A 14,410-nucleotide genomic window follows, 5' to 3' on the forward strand; every position below is an offset into this window, starting at 1 on the left:
ACGGTGATAAGATTTTTCTTTGTTTTTGAAGTTCTCCATCAGTGCTAAGAACAAACCATTTTAAGAAGTCAAGGTTGAATGGACACGGACCAAGACAAGACCGACGGATAGGTAACTCCGGGTGGCGTGAGTGCTGGTATTTCAGGGCCGGAGTAAGATGCTGGTGGAGAATTAAGGGGGTGGACGGGGTGGTCTGAGCCCTGGCACTGCTGGCATCAAGGCCACGCGGCTCCCAAGGGGCTCTGCTTGTGCCGTGGGGTGACAGTAACCTCGATACACATTCAGAGCAGTCAAGTGTATAGCACCGAGAGCCAAACCCACAGCAAACACCGCAGGCTTAAAGAAACATAAATATTTTTATTAGTTCCCCTAAAGGTTCTTCTTTTTCAACTAGACGAGAATTCTGCCTCACTTGGAAGCTCGGAGCTCCCAAAGCCACAACTTCATACAGCAACGAAGCAGCACCGATGGGAACTGCCGGCCACCATTTAACATGTGCTGCTAGTTATTGTTGCCCTGCACTTGAAGATATTTTCCCACCAACATAAATCCAAAGCCAGCTGATGGAGACTTGGGGTGAAATTGCACAAGACAGCCTAGTCAACCCCACAGCTTACCCACGAGAGGGGAGAGGACCTTCTCTCTGCACCTTCCCGCTCCCGGGTGCCATCCAGCCTCTTCCCTTGTGCCCAGCAGGTTTTTAAGCACAGCCTGGGATGCAATCCAGCAGAGCTGAACGGTTTTCTGAGAGTGAATCAAAGCAACTCAGCGTAACGGGTCCGGCGCACTGGACCAGTCATCTGGGACCGGGGCAGGGATGGAGTTAGCTGGTGGTGAGCTGATCATCACGAGATGATTAAGCAGATCCCACACAGCACTACGTGTGGAATAGCCACTACCCATCACCTAATCGCTGCTGCATCTTCAGCAGGAAGGAACTGAGCACGGAACACGTGCAGGACCAGTCAGTGTGCTGGGGAGGTCACTGGCACTCGTGTTTTTGCAGCTCCTTTTATGCCCATAGAAGCACATTCGCGTGTACTTGACCCGAGGCGACCGTGCACGCACAGCACGGCGTCTGCTCTGGGAACGCAGCGTAAACGTGTGTCATTTTTAGTGCTCTCCCAAAATTAAATAAAGCCAAGAGAGAACAATGTTCTGCATTTAACCCCTCCACAAAAATAAGCAGCTGTTTCTTTGTTACTCTAAAAAAAAATGCAGATGCATAAGAATACTCATAAACAGAAAATACTAAAAGAAACAGAAAACATGCACAGCTAACAATATTGTACAGCAGGGTGTGGGGAGGTTTGCAGAGCATGGGCTCCTGGTAAGTAACTCCAGGCTGTTGAGAGCACAGAGAGCTGCCTCTCCCTGTGCAGCATGCCTTCTGCAGGGATTCGCTCCAGTAGGAAGCCAGAATGTGTTTTTTGGGGTTTTTTTTCCCCCCTTTTCCAAAAAAGCATATTATTCTCTCTAATCCCCTCAGGACAAGTCTCATTTGTGACGCCTTTGTATGTCCTCCACATAGCACTGTGCTTCAAAAAATACTGAAGGTTCAATATCAGCGCCTGTCTCAGTCCTTTCATATTATTCCAGCAGGAAAAGGAGAACTTTAAAGAAAGAGACCCCATTAAACAGCCCTTCTCTCACTGTCCTCTGACCACAGAAGGTTTGGTCACAGGGCTGCGAGCATCACCCCCACCAAGGATAACGAGGGGAAATGCGACCCACAGGCTGTAGCGCTGGACCAACTCCCCACAAGTTACTATCTCCTTTTTGCCAAGTCATCAACCTGTGAACTGTATCTGCACAATTACAAACCAATCTTTTAAAATAAGTTTCTCCAATTATTTTCCCCACCACCTTTCCCAAGATTACCACCCACCTCTCTCCTCTCCTCCAAGGGGACCAGCCTCGAGCAGCTCCCTCCCCAGCCAAGTGGATACTCTGATGCTATGCAACAGACTGGAAAAACCCCAAAGCCAGCAGCAGCTATCTTATCTGGCCACTGGAGCCTCGTCAGGATTTACTAAGTGCTAGCATCTGACATCAGGCCAATAAAATAAAGCACATTAAGGCAACTGTTGCGCTAAGCCAGTTGGTGTTGGGAGATGTGCAATCTAATTTAGTAAGCAAGATTATTTGCACCGAGAGGAGTTTACTCTTGAAACACACATAGCATTACACTTTTGCCCCCAGAGATCAAGCACAGAAGCGTGCCGGGGTCGTGAGACCCGTCTGACAGGGCAAAGTCCCCCGGGTCTCGCTGTGCGCATCCCACCGCCCACGCAGGGATAACCCTCCCCGCCACGGGGACGGCTCGGCTCCGAAGCGGCTTTGCTCAAGCCATCTCTAGAACTGGGCCAACACCGCAAGCTGAAACACTCAACGCTTTAGTGAAAGTTTAATGTGCTATATTAACTTACACCCCCCCAGTTTTTCCTCCCGCCTCTTCTTCCCCCGCCTCTGTAACATCACCCGTGTCAGGACCCAAGGACAAGGGACACGGTTCCTCCTCACGCCTGCACAGGTCCCGGCACAGCCATCGGAAGGAAGAACTTAGTATCTATTCTCCCAGTAGTTTTTACTCAAATTAACAAGTGCCACCTAATCAGGACAATCACACCTAAAGGCAGCTTTCTCTCTGCCAGGCCTCCTTCACTTTCAAAAAAAAAAAAAAAAAAAAAGCACTACATTAACAAAATGCGACACATCCCATCAATCAATGAAGCCATCTTCCCAGAATTTAATGGGTTAAGACATGCAATGCCATACAAGCCTACACAGACCACAACACCCTTCTCTTAAATCAATGGTAGTTTGTTACAGGCAAGTCCAGGGAAATTTTCTGTTCTGCAAGTGTGATCAAAAGGGCCCGATTAAAGTCTTCGGGAGGCTTTCAAGATAGCGTGACAAAATTCTCAGCTTTTAAACAAAGCAAGCCTGTTCCATTACCAGGAAGCATGCTACGAGGCAGTGATCTTACAGTAGCAATCTCTTTTAAAACAGGAAGAACCAAGAATTAAATGACTAACTAATGAAGATAAATTCCCCAAATCCTTTAAGCATTTGTTCCAGGAATTCTCTTCAGCTTTTCAAAGCATCGTGCCTTGAACTCACATACATTCCTCGTCAACCATTTGCATTTTTCTAATTGCTTATATAAAAGTCCAGTGCATCAAGACATTATTTAGGTATGCTGTGCAGCCTGGTAAATGAAGAGCACTGTTTATGCAACATGAATTCATTTAACTACTGAGGAAAACAAGAAGCTTAAGAGCATAAAAGGGAAAGAACCAGAGTGCGAGTGTTATAGAAGGCAAGACACTTGAAAATCCTTTTGAATCCAAGTGCTGATGGATCCAAATCCAAATTCAGAATGGATTCGTAGTGTAGATCCTAATTCAGCTCAAAGGCTGAGGGCTCTGTACAAAGAGAAGAATCATAGAATCATTTAGGTTGGAAAAGACCTTCAAGATCATCGAGTCCAACCATCATCCATGCCCACTAAACCATGTCCTGGACTACCTTGTCTCCGCGCTTTTTGAATACCTCCAGGGATGGTGACTCAACCACTTCCCTGGGCAGCCCATTCCAATGTCTGACAACCCTCTCAGTAAAGAAATTTTTCCTAATATCTAACCTAAATCTCCCTTGCCTCAACTTGAGGCCATTTCCTCTCATCCTAAGGCTGATAATCAATGAAATCCAGTAAGAATTTTAGAGCAACCAACCACACAACCTGAGTGCAAACCTCAAAACGCTGACTGAGACAGACACAGGTCGTTCAGACACTCACCCCTGGCTTATTTGGCCAAAAGCTCGCCTTGCTCAGCCCCAGAGCACCCAGAACTCCGGCAGCACTCGGACCGGGAGCAGCAGCACGCCACGCTGCCTGCCGCATTCACGGTCACCGGGAGCCCTCCTACCCCTTCTTCCAAGGACAAGTTATAGATATGCTGCTTCACTACACCAGAACGACCCACTCTTAACCACCACGGCTGCTGCTACGCTTAAATCCGCTTTATACTCGCTCTATGTTTGGGAACACGGCCGGGGCAGGACAGCGGCTAACCCTTGGTGCAGGCACGCTCGGAGCATCGCTGCCGTCCCTCGGACACCGCACCATTGCGCGCCGCTGGGCAAACTGGATTGAGCAGCATCAGAGAAAGCGTTTATGATCATTAACTGGTTCATCTCCGTGAGAGGTTTAGCGCTCAGCTCTCCCGTGAAGCCTCCCCTTCTCGGACATCTCGCAGCCAGCGGCGGGGCTCCCGAAACCCTTGGTTGGAGAAACCCCCGGGCGCTTTGCCGAAGACACGCAGGAGCTGCTCAGAGCTCTCCCTTTCCAATCACCGGCCTTCTCGGCCGGGAAGGTGGGTTGATAACTTTCTTTCCTATCAAAAGGAAAGCGGCAACAGAGGCGTCTCCAAACAGTGGCAAATTCTCCAACGCAAGAAGTTTGAATTCATCTAGGGAGCAAACCTGAAGCTTCGTCCTTGTGAAATGAGTAGGCGTTAATCTCGCACAGACTGCAGGGATTTGTGCCTTTGCAACGCGGCTGCCTTCTCCCAGTTTAATTGCAAACGCTAGATATTTTGCAGGGTTTAGTCTTTTGTACCAGAAGCTTTACGTGGGCTAAAGGCTTCTGGGACGTGTTTTGTGGCTTATGGTGAATGACAGCATTCAGGCTCAGCGTACTGTAAACCTCCCAGCTGAGCTTCTACTCCACGGTGCTCATTATTGAACAGTCCTGGATTCAACTGCTCAAGACAGTTTATCTTCTAGCTGTGCATTGCCCATATCTGATAATTAAGAATAATTACTTGAAACAATCTTCTTTAATCCGGTATGTTTTGCTTTCTGAAGCTTGTACTGTAAAATGTCATTCACACATAATCTGCTATCAGTCCACAGAACATGTAAAACTACTTAAGGTTTAATGGGTGTGAATTTGAGTTGCTCTGGTTGACAAGAAAGATTGAGTGTGGCATGGGCTTTGAGGCATCTTTATGATGTTTGGAAAATTCATTGGCTGAAATACTTTTGCACGGCAAATTTTTTTTTTTTTTAAATAGAGATCTGTTCTCTATGGTGAGAAAGTGGGGTTTATTTTAGGTCTCTGCTGGCTGTAAAAGCTACTTGAATGCCACACTGCGGCTTGACATTTTTTGCAGTTGCTCCAAGTAACCCAATGAATCCTCGGTTTCCTTAAAGTTTTTGCATAAGTCCTGAAGTAGAAACCAAACATAACCTTATCTTCCAGGGGTTGGGGCAAGTGCGGTGTTAAGGGCTGTGTACAAATCCACTACATTAACAAGCTCTGGGTAGATACGCCACGGTTTGCTTCGGTACACATCTGGCAGCACTGCACTGACAACAAATCAAGCAGAGTATTTTCTGTGAACATGTTTGTTTTAGCTTTTTTTATCAACACTACCAGATCTTGAGAAATCTACTGTTTTCTTTCACACTCTAGCACCTGTGGTCACAGATGACTTAAAAAATAAAAACATTTTCACTAAGTGTTTGGGTATCTAAGAACCATGAGTCAATGCATTTTGAGACCTCAGAAATCAAACAACAAATTCAGTTAGAAATACTACATTTAAGAGGACTTGTGCCTTCTAGGGTTCGCCATATGACTCCTGCAGACCTGCGATATGCATTTTCCCCCAAAACTACAAAAAAAAAAATTAATTGCAATAGTCTGCACTAATCCCACACAATCCATAACAGCATATTTGTATTAAAATTAAAGGACTGATCTGCCCCCAGGAGGACCAGGATTATCACCAGCTATCGTGCTATACATCAACAAAAAGTTTAACAAAAAAAGATTAATTCCACATATTCCCCCTTGTATGCTTCCTACACTAACAAGCCCATTTTAGTAAGTCTGCTGTCTAACTTTATTCTCTTTTTATCACCGTATCAAGTGGGGTACAGCCATGCACTTCTCCAAAGTAACTCTTAATACCTGTCCCAACAAGCAATCTTTCAACCTTCAAGAAGTTAGAAAATTGACATCACCATCATTTAAAAGAAAAAAAAAAAAAAGAAAAAGAAAAAGAGAAAAAAACCCCAAACCACAAAAACCCTAGCCCTAACTCAAAATAACCACTTACACTGAGCCCATTCTGCTTTGTTCAACCTGGCAGAGGCCCGAAGTGTTTTCAAGGGTGTGCTGGGCTTATTTTGCTGAACTTGCCCCAAGGTCAGACCTTGCATGAATGGACCTACATGAATCATTCTTTCCGCCTGCTTTCCCACTCTGGATTATCAGTGTGCTTGATTACAGTAATTAGCATTAGGCTTTCATTCCAGCATATTCTACCATTACTGTCTCCTGAACCAGCACAAGCATTTATTCTTCTCTTTCAGTTATTAAATAAAGCCTCAGTGATAGAATAACTTCAGCAGCAAATATATTTGTTACATACTTTCATTAGTTCTTATCTGTAGTTCAGATTAAGGGTTAAGTGCCACTACAGCTTCAAGTGTAACCACCCAGATCTCTCACTCCACACCTTATAAGCATTGGAAGAATGATGAGAACAAAAAAAAAAAAATGACAAAAACAAAGAAGAATGACAAGCAAAACTATTTCCTTCCACTCAAAAAAAAAAAATCATCCCACTTGAACTATTACGTTATAACAAACATTAATAGCTAGCATCTCTTCATTCCTCCATACGAGCAATAAAACCACCAAAGGTCAGCAGAAATCAGCTGGGGTCCTAGTTTTAGGATTCATCACCACAGAGCAACTACTTCAGTCCATTTGGGAGCTCTGAACAGAAAGCACATCATTTCCATTTAATAAACACTCAACACATACAAGTTACACATAAAACCAGGAAAAAAAAAACAACTTATGGAAAGCAAAGAAAAAAAAAAATGGCCCCATTCCCTTTACTGGCATCTCTGGTTCTTGCCTTTTCTCCGCCAACATCCGTGGAGTTCCTGGGGTAACTAAACCCGGACCCCCCAGCACTGCCCAGCCCTTCGTGCTCTGCCGTCCCCGACCCGGAGCACACAACAGCAAACCTCGCAGGCCACCCCAGAAATCATTACCCCGAGCGGGTACTCTCTGCGTTCAAGTGGGATCACAGCAGCACACTTGGGCATTTGCGGGCTGCCCTGACGGAGTCAACGAGACCACTTTTACTGGAATTCCTCCCTCAGCAGAATTCCTTCTCGAGTACCCTAACCTTTAACAGGACACGTATTTGCTCAAATACAAAAGCTACTTAAGTTTAAAAGTCAACCTCAACTCAAACAATACCTGGATAATGGATTGCAGGCCAATTATTTCTCACCCTTCTTATGTTACAGTTCCAAGCCAACACTGAAAAATGCATTTTTGCTGCTCAGCTGGAGACTAGTGGGTAAACTGATGCTGAAGCTGGCAGATAAAAGAAAAACTGTATTAAAAATTTTTTCAAAATTTTATTTAAAAAATACTGGAATCAGTCCATTTGTCAGTTATTTGCTTAGCCAAGTAATTTATCTACGATTCTAAAAGCAGCAAGTGCTTGGATTAACACTGGCAGAGTTGGGTAGATGACGACATTGACTGCTCTAGGAGCTGGACAAGCGAGTTCAAGTGATTAAATGCATTCAGCTCCTCTAGTTACGCTAATGACTGATTATCTTTTAATCCCAGGCAAGGGGTAGATCAACTGTGATCCCACACAGAACCACAGCACTCACTGATGTGGTTATAAGCACCACACTGAGAGCAGCTGAGTAAGTTATTCCATTTCTGTTCCTGAACCATGGTTGCTGGTCAAAGGCAATGTTGTCACTAAGCTGCCTTTCCCACCAAGGGCACACACAGTGTCCAGTTGTTAACCTGCTCAACCCAGGAAAAGCAGCTGTCAGCTACCAGAAACTTAATTAAGTCTTAAAACCACTTTCTATCAAGTCATTAAGGCCAACTCTAAGCAGATGTTTTAGGTCACTCCCCTACCCCTATAAATATCACTAGGATGAGGAACCATCAATTACATGATGTACAACACCCAGCATCAGCTTACTGTAACTGTGGGTATAAAACGAGCCGGGTTGCTTCCCCAAAGCACAGCCTTGGGCTACAATTCCCTTCCCAGCACTGTGCTGACAACGCACCACCATCGCCCCTGCACGTAGCTGCTCCAGCACCCTCCAGGGCTGCGTGCCCCCAAACCAGCCCAGCAAACCCCAGCCCTGCTCATCTGGGTCCCCCAAAAATGCAGGAAGAAACAGAGGGGGGGAAAAAGGGTGGCTAGCACACCTAGCTTTTTATGTGACCACATGAGAAAAATGCCCTAAGCACACCCTTCTGGATTTGCACTTATTTCTTCCTTATCTCTAATACTGAAGAACTTAACTCTCCAACTCGAGCCCTGGCCTCTCCAGGGGAGTGCTCGGCATCAGCTGTTCCCAGTCACTCCAGCAATCACATCTTTAACACTTGTCACTTAAGATTCATCAAACCACAGAGGGAAGCGACCCGCTTTCAAGAAAAACAGATCATTCCTTGATTTCATGAGCATATTTGAAACAGCTGCAAGGGATGGGCTCAACACCATCAGCTGCACCTGCACAAATGCAGTGACCTCCTGGGGGCTAAAGGCTAAAGCAAGTCCTGGTGAGTGAGTCAAGTCCCATTCCAAAGCAGGACTGCGCGGTCATTATTTTCCTTGCTGCCAAATCCATATTTTTTTTTCAAGTTTAGCCCTTGACAATATTGTCACAAGCCACTTTTGGGGATTACCTTCAGGTTTCCTTCCTGCCCCATGCCGGGCACCTCTCCCTGCCTGAATTTCAGCTGCACCACAGTGTCTCCTGCTCAGCTCAGGCTGGCAGCTCCTTTCGCACCAACCGCTTTGTTATTTCCCCTCTAGCAGTGACACTTTGCCTTCCAGTCCCACAAATGCAACGTCAAGGAAGGAACTCTGCCTCCACTTAACCCGGAGCAACGACACTCAAAGACAGGCTTTGGAGAAGAAGCTGCACCCTTCTAGGGTCCCCCCAGCAGACAGCAAAGCATCGCTCCGTGGGGCTGCGACACATCTCTGCACTGTTACAGCTAGTGGGAGGTCTGGGGAGAAATTGTTTCCTGTAGTATCTTAGCAAAGAGTAGAGAAAACTAACCTATTAATGACAATAATTTTTTTTTTCCAACCCCTACGCAGATGAATTTGTGTTTTGTAAGTAGGCAGCCAGCCTCTGGCACCCAGAACTGAAGGTGGGTGGCTTTTGGATGCCTCAAATCCCAAACTGCAACCTATGAATTCCCAACGTAACCAGTCCAGGTGGGACGCTTGTAGAGCTGTACAGCCCAAACACTGTGTGGCCCATCAGTCCTCAGCCCCCCTCAGGCACAGAAGCGGGGTGCAGCAAACCCGCATCCCTCGGGCAGCCCAGCGCACCCGGAGCGTGTCCAAATCTTGGGCTGACAGCTGGATACGGGAGTCCCAGAGTCTGCTCCTGCCTGCCGGCAGAATTTCTGCTTTTCAAAATATGTTTGTAATTTAATGGCATTTTAATATAAAACAAATAAAATTTAAAAAAAAGCACTTTGAAGGAAGCAGAAGTCAGCCAAAAGCCTCAACAATTCGGCTACAGCAAGAGTCTCCCTCCCACCTGCAGCGACCCAGCCAGGGCAAGGGGGCTGGGGACTCCCCATCCCAGATCCCAGCCCCCTTGCCCAGGTTTCAAGCTAGAAAGAACAGATCTCCTGGTTAGACAATTAGTTTAATTGTCTAACTAGACAATTACAGAATAAAAATGAATATGGCACCACACCAGCCACGCTGAGTCCTCTGCAGAGAGGCAGGGTTGCACAGACCCACCACCAAGTGAAGCCCCGGCTCCCCCAGCAGCCCCTTCCCCATGGCTGGGAGCTACAGGGGAAGCCAATTCTTCCCCAATTTGAACATTTTCAGGTATTATTTCCAAAGCTAGTGAGGTCTCTTCTTGTGTTAAGAGACCAGAACCCAAGCAGAGCACCCTACACCCCTATTTACATCCCAGGGAGTTGTTTATCACCCTCTGGGAGCAGCTGTTAGCGTACAGCACATCGGAGCATCGCCCCTCTCTTCAGTGGGAGCAGAATTAAAAAAGGATCCGATTTAAAAGGCTGCCACACACAGTAACATGAAGCAACACCCCATGACTGCTACTTGTGTTACACCTCGTTGTGATCCCAAGCGAGACTGGCCTGATGAGAATTATCCTCACATCTCCCAGGTTTGCTGAATCAAACAAGGAATTTGGCAAGCCACCTGCCTAGGCAAAAGCAGACTTTGTTTTTTCTTGTTTAACATTAAACCAAACTTTTTTCAAAGTAACAGGAAAGCAGGCTCCCTCCACTAAATTAAGATGTTCGTCTTCACAACAGGAAGATTTTTTACAGTCACCGAGAGGCGATTTTGTGTTTTGCTGCGATACATCCCACATTACTGGGGAAGAGAGAGGACCTCCCCGTGCCCAGGGGTGTAGACTGAGCCCCAAAAGCCAACTGCCTCCCCTCGCAGCACAGACACCCCAGCTGCATGCCCGACCCCGGCAGCACGGCCAGACCCGCCGGCTGCTGCTCCCTGCACTGCCCCGGCCTTTCCCGGTCCCAGTCTTCCCTCCTCCCCATCCATCTCCTGCCTCTCCTCCAAAAAAGCCCTCGCTGGAACACTTGGTAAGGGACAGTCCAAAGTAAAAACAAGGACACAAAGCTGTGTAATAGGCACATTTGAACTCAAATACAAACCAAGTCTCTTTAAAACGTGCTCTCTCCCATAATTATTTCTTTAAAACTCAGGGTACGTGTTCTCCCTTTTCTGTCACAGCTTTGGCAGCTGAATGAAAAGACGGCAAACAGCTTGTACGCGTTACGACGATATTTTTTTAAGTTATAGCTCCTTTCAAAGCCTTTCAATACTCTCAGTGTTTTGTTCAAGCGCTCCAGCAGCAGCTGACCCGGAGAAACTCAGCAACATTACCCAGCCTCAGCACGCCACGGGGCAGCTTCGGGTGTCCAGCCCTTTCCCAAGGCAGCCCGATGGCAATGGAAACACCAGTGCCCGTGGGAACGTGCCCAGCTCGGGCACAGCACCTCGACCATCCCGCAGTCCACCGCACCGCCTCGCTGGGCTCCTTCCCGCACGGAGGACGGTTTGTTTTCACCTAGATCTGCGCACAAAGCCTATTTCAAGCTAGCCATGGTGTCTTAGCGAAGAAATTTCCAGAATACATCTTTGTGAGGTTAAATACAAGTGTGAGTGCACTTACACAGTAATTACTACCAGCCCACAGGGACCCCATAACACAGCAGAGAAACTTCTTGCTGACTTTACTCCTGCCTTCCTAAAAAAAACCCCCAACAGCCTGTGAACTCAGTCCAGGGCAGGAGTCCAAGCCCTCTGTAGCACTGAAGCACTAAAAACTTTGAAAGCGGATCTTTATGAATTAACATCCCCCAAAATAAATCAAGCGGGGGGAAAGCTTGCCTGCTCTGCGTTAACAGGGGCGGGGGGGGGGGGGGGGGGGGGCTGAAACAGCGCCGCATTCAAGGGGAAACCCTTCCTTTGCCTGTACTTGGGCGGATATATAACAATATATATTTAAAAAAAAAAGCCCAAAGGGTGCTGCCCACCACCCCCCCCGGGTACCACCAGCCCCATCCCCGCCGGAGCGGCCCCGCTGCCCGCCCATCACCTGCCACCGGTCCCCCCCTCCAACTTTTTCTCCCCCCCCCCCCCAATTTTTCTCCCCCCCCCCAGCTCACCCTGGAGATGGTCAGCGGAGCACTGAAATCTTTCCCGCCCACCAAGCGAAAACCCCACGGCGAAGGACCACGCAGGACCACCAAATGGGACATAACGACGGTGGAAGGGGCTCTGCTCGATCGAGCCACTTCGCGCTTCTCCTAATTACCGGGACGGATCGATCCCGCCTCCCCGCCACGCCCCTTTGGGGCGTGGCGGGGAGGCGGGATCGATCCGTCCCACCCCTCGTTAGAGGAGGGAGGGGGGATGTTGTGGAGGGGGGGGTTTAGCTCCCTGACCATTTTTACTAGGGCTTTTCAAAGCGACTGCTCCCACTAGTAAAATTAAGTGTATCGCGTTCGGTGAGGTCCAAGCCTCCGCTTCCCGCGCCTCTGGAGCGGAAGGTAAATGATGTCAGAAGTCGGTCAACGCGTCGTCACCGACCGTTTGGTTCAGCGCAAGCGGTGTGTTGAAGGAGAAAAGAAGAAATTTCCAGAGAATAAGCAGGTTGGGTTTCAAGTAGTTTGGGGATCCTTCATGGGCAGCGCTTGGTCAAAAGGTAAAGCTCCAGGAAAATAATCAGGTTGGGTTTCAAGCAGTTTGGGGATCCTTCATGGGTAGCGCTTGGTCAAAAGATAAAGCTCCAAGAAAATAATCAAGATGGTTTTCAAGCAGTTTGGGAATCGCTTGGCCAATGTGCCCCAGCATCTTTAGGGGGGTGTCTTTCAGGGGTCTCTGGGGCGGCACAAGGTACCGCAGAGCATCCCTGCTTCCCGGTGGTACGGCTGAATCGGTGACCGTCGGAGAACCCAGAAGATGTCCGTGCCGCAGAGAGTGTTTAATGTGATGGCTTGTAGGGACGCAGCGGTAGTTTGGAGGCGGGATGGGTGGTCAGCTGCTCAGCGTCTCCCCCAAAAGCTGAAAGCAAATCTCAAAATGCCTGTAAACATCCCTCTCTTCCTGGAAAGGGCTGGCCCAGAATATCCCACTTCAAAAAAGGACCTAACAAAGGATTCATTGTTTGAAAAGTCCAGTTTCATCAAGTACCTTCTTGTTGCCCAGTTTCTGTGAATTTGATTTATGTGCTATTTGCTGCAAAGTCTTTTTGGACACGTTTGCTCGTGACACGGGAAGGTTTGTGTGACTGTCTCACTGCCGTGCCCGTGTTATCCGGGAGGCTTCGGTCTGGGACAGGGGTGGGAGCTGAGCCTTTTATACACGCTCCCGAGCCATGCTGCAGCCTTTTGATTTAGCAACGTGAATACAGTGAGCGCACTGTGTTACGAACCCGAAACACAATAAACTTTGTTTGCTTTGCTAGAAAGGTGCCTACAGAGGAGCAGTTCAGCCGCAGCTGGTACCAGCAGAGCTCTCACCCATACTCTTTGTTCCACGTGAGCCCGTGTCTCCACCGAGAGAGGCTATAAAAACTGACTTTTGTCTGTGCAACTGGTGATGAATCATACCTCCTCATTCCTGTATGATATCACCGAGGCTGCAGAAGTCTGGGAGTAGGCTGGCCTGAGGTTTCCCTGCTTGCGTTAGAAAATGCACCCAGCTGAACACCAAAATTTGACTTCCAGAGAGCTGGAGGACTAGTTTATGTCCCACCTCTCCTGCTCTTGCTGTTCAGTGACGAGGAGGACTGAGTTAAAGATGTGCACAAATGCGGTGTGTCGGCACTGGCATCTCCTTACTCTTAGGAGGGAAAAGAAAAAAATCCTTTCTGTAAAAGAAACTAAGTTTTCTGGAAAGCAGCAACAATAAAAACAGAGAAAAGGAAAAGAGTAGAGAAAAAAATGGAGACTGCAGTTCTGTGGAGTCAAACATTTTCCACTGGCATTCATCAGGGCTTCATTACCGGGGTGGTTTCTAAATTGCACCCAGGCTGTGAGTGGCAGGCTCTGCCGTGCAGCAAACCATCAGCGTTTTCAAAGTAATTCGTGGGCGTAGGAAATAGATGATCAAAACACAGAAATCCCCACTATTAAAGTATTCATTTCAAAAGCTGATGGGAAAGCTGCTGGCTCCGAGGCACTTTCTCTTCAAGGCCTTTTGAATGCTCAGCCTAGGTTACCCCTCATGTCACTTAAAGCTTGTCGAAAACTTAACCCAAGTAAAATACAATTAGAATTAGCCAAATTGGTACAAACTTGTGGGTGTGCTTATTCCAGATGAGCCTGTATTCCAAAATACATTAAACTGAGCTGAAGTAGAGGCAGTTTTCCTCTGAATAAGAGTATCTGCAGTTGAATCGCTCCTGATGGAAAGTGTCCACGTGTAGAGCAGCCCTCAGGTTTCAGAACTGCATCAGGAATTAATTGGGCACCCCTCTATCAGTGATAGATGTTTTTTTCCCAGGATTTCGGGAATGAGAGCATTAACTAAAGAACTCCACATTTTCACAGGTGCCTCATTTTCTTTCTGTTGCTCACACACCTTTTCACATGTGCTTTCTTCGAGCAAAACCAACAGTTTTGCAGCCTGCAAAGGACCCAGATGTACTCTCCCTTCAATAAGCCAAAGTGGGCTCATAGATTTCTGGTTTTGTCTTTGATAACTTGAGAATTTTTAAATTAATTTTAAGTCATTTCCAAAAACTAATGGGAGTTCTACGTCTGGATGAGAAATTAACAGAACCAAGAGAAGGTGATATG

At 47.3% G+C, this 14,410-nt stretch overlaps 1 protein-coding gene across 1 annotated transcript in view; it reads right to left on the bottom strand.

Moving 5' to 3' along the window:
- The window catches only part of PDLIM4 (PDZ and LIM domain 4), a 53,105-nt gene extending 41,152 nt beyond the window's left edge, over positions 1-11,953 (bottom strand). Inside the window, exon 1 of the mRNA XM_052816319.1 lies at positions 11,774-11,953. Within this exon, the coding sequence (XP_052672279.1) occupies positions 11,774-11,866 (93 nt within the window). The 5' untranslated portion in view covers positions 11,867-11,953. The remainder of the gene's footprint in view (positions 1-11,773) is intronic.
- Positions 11,954-14,410: the final 2,457 nt, after the last annotated feature.

The sequence above is a fragment of the Harpia harpyja genome, chromosome 20 (assembly GCF_026419915.1).
Source record: "Harpia harpyja isolate bHarHar1 chromosome 20, bHarHar1 primary haplotype, whole genome shotgun sequence".
NCBI lineage: Eukaryota > Metazoa > Chordata > Aves > Accipitriformes > Accipitridae > Harpia > Harpia harpyja.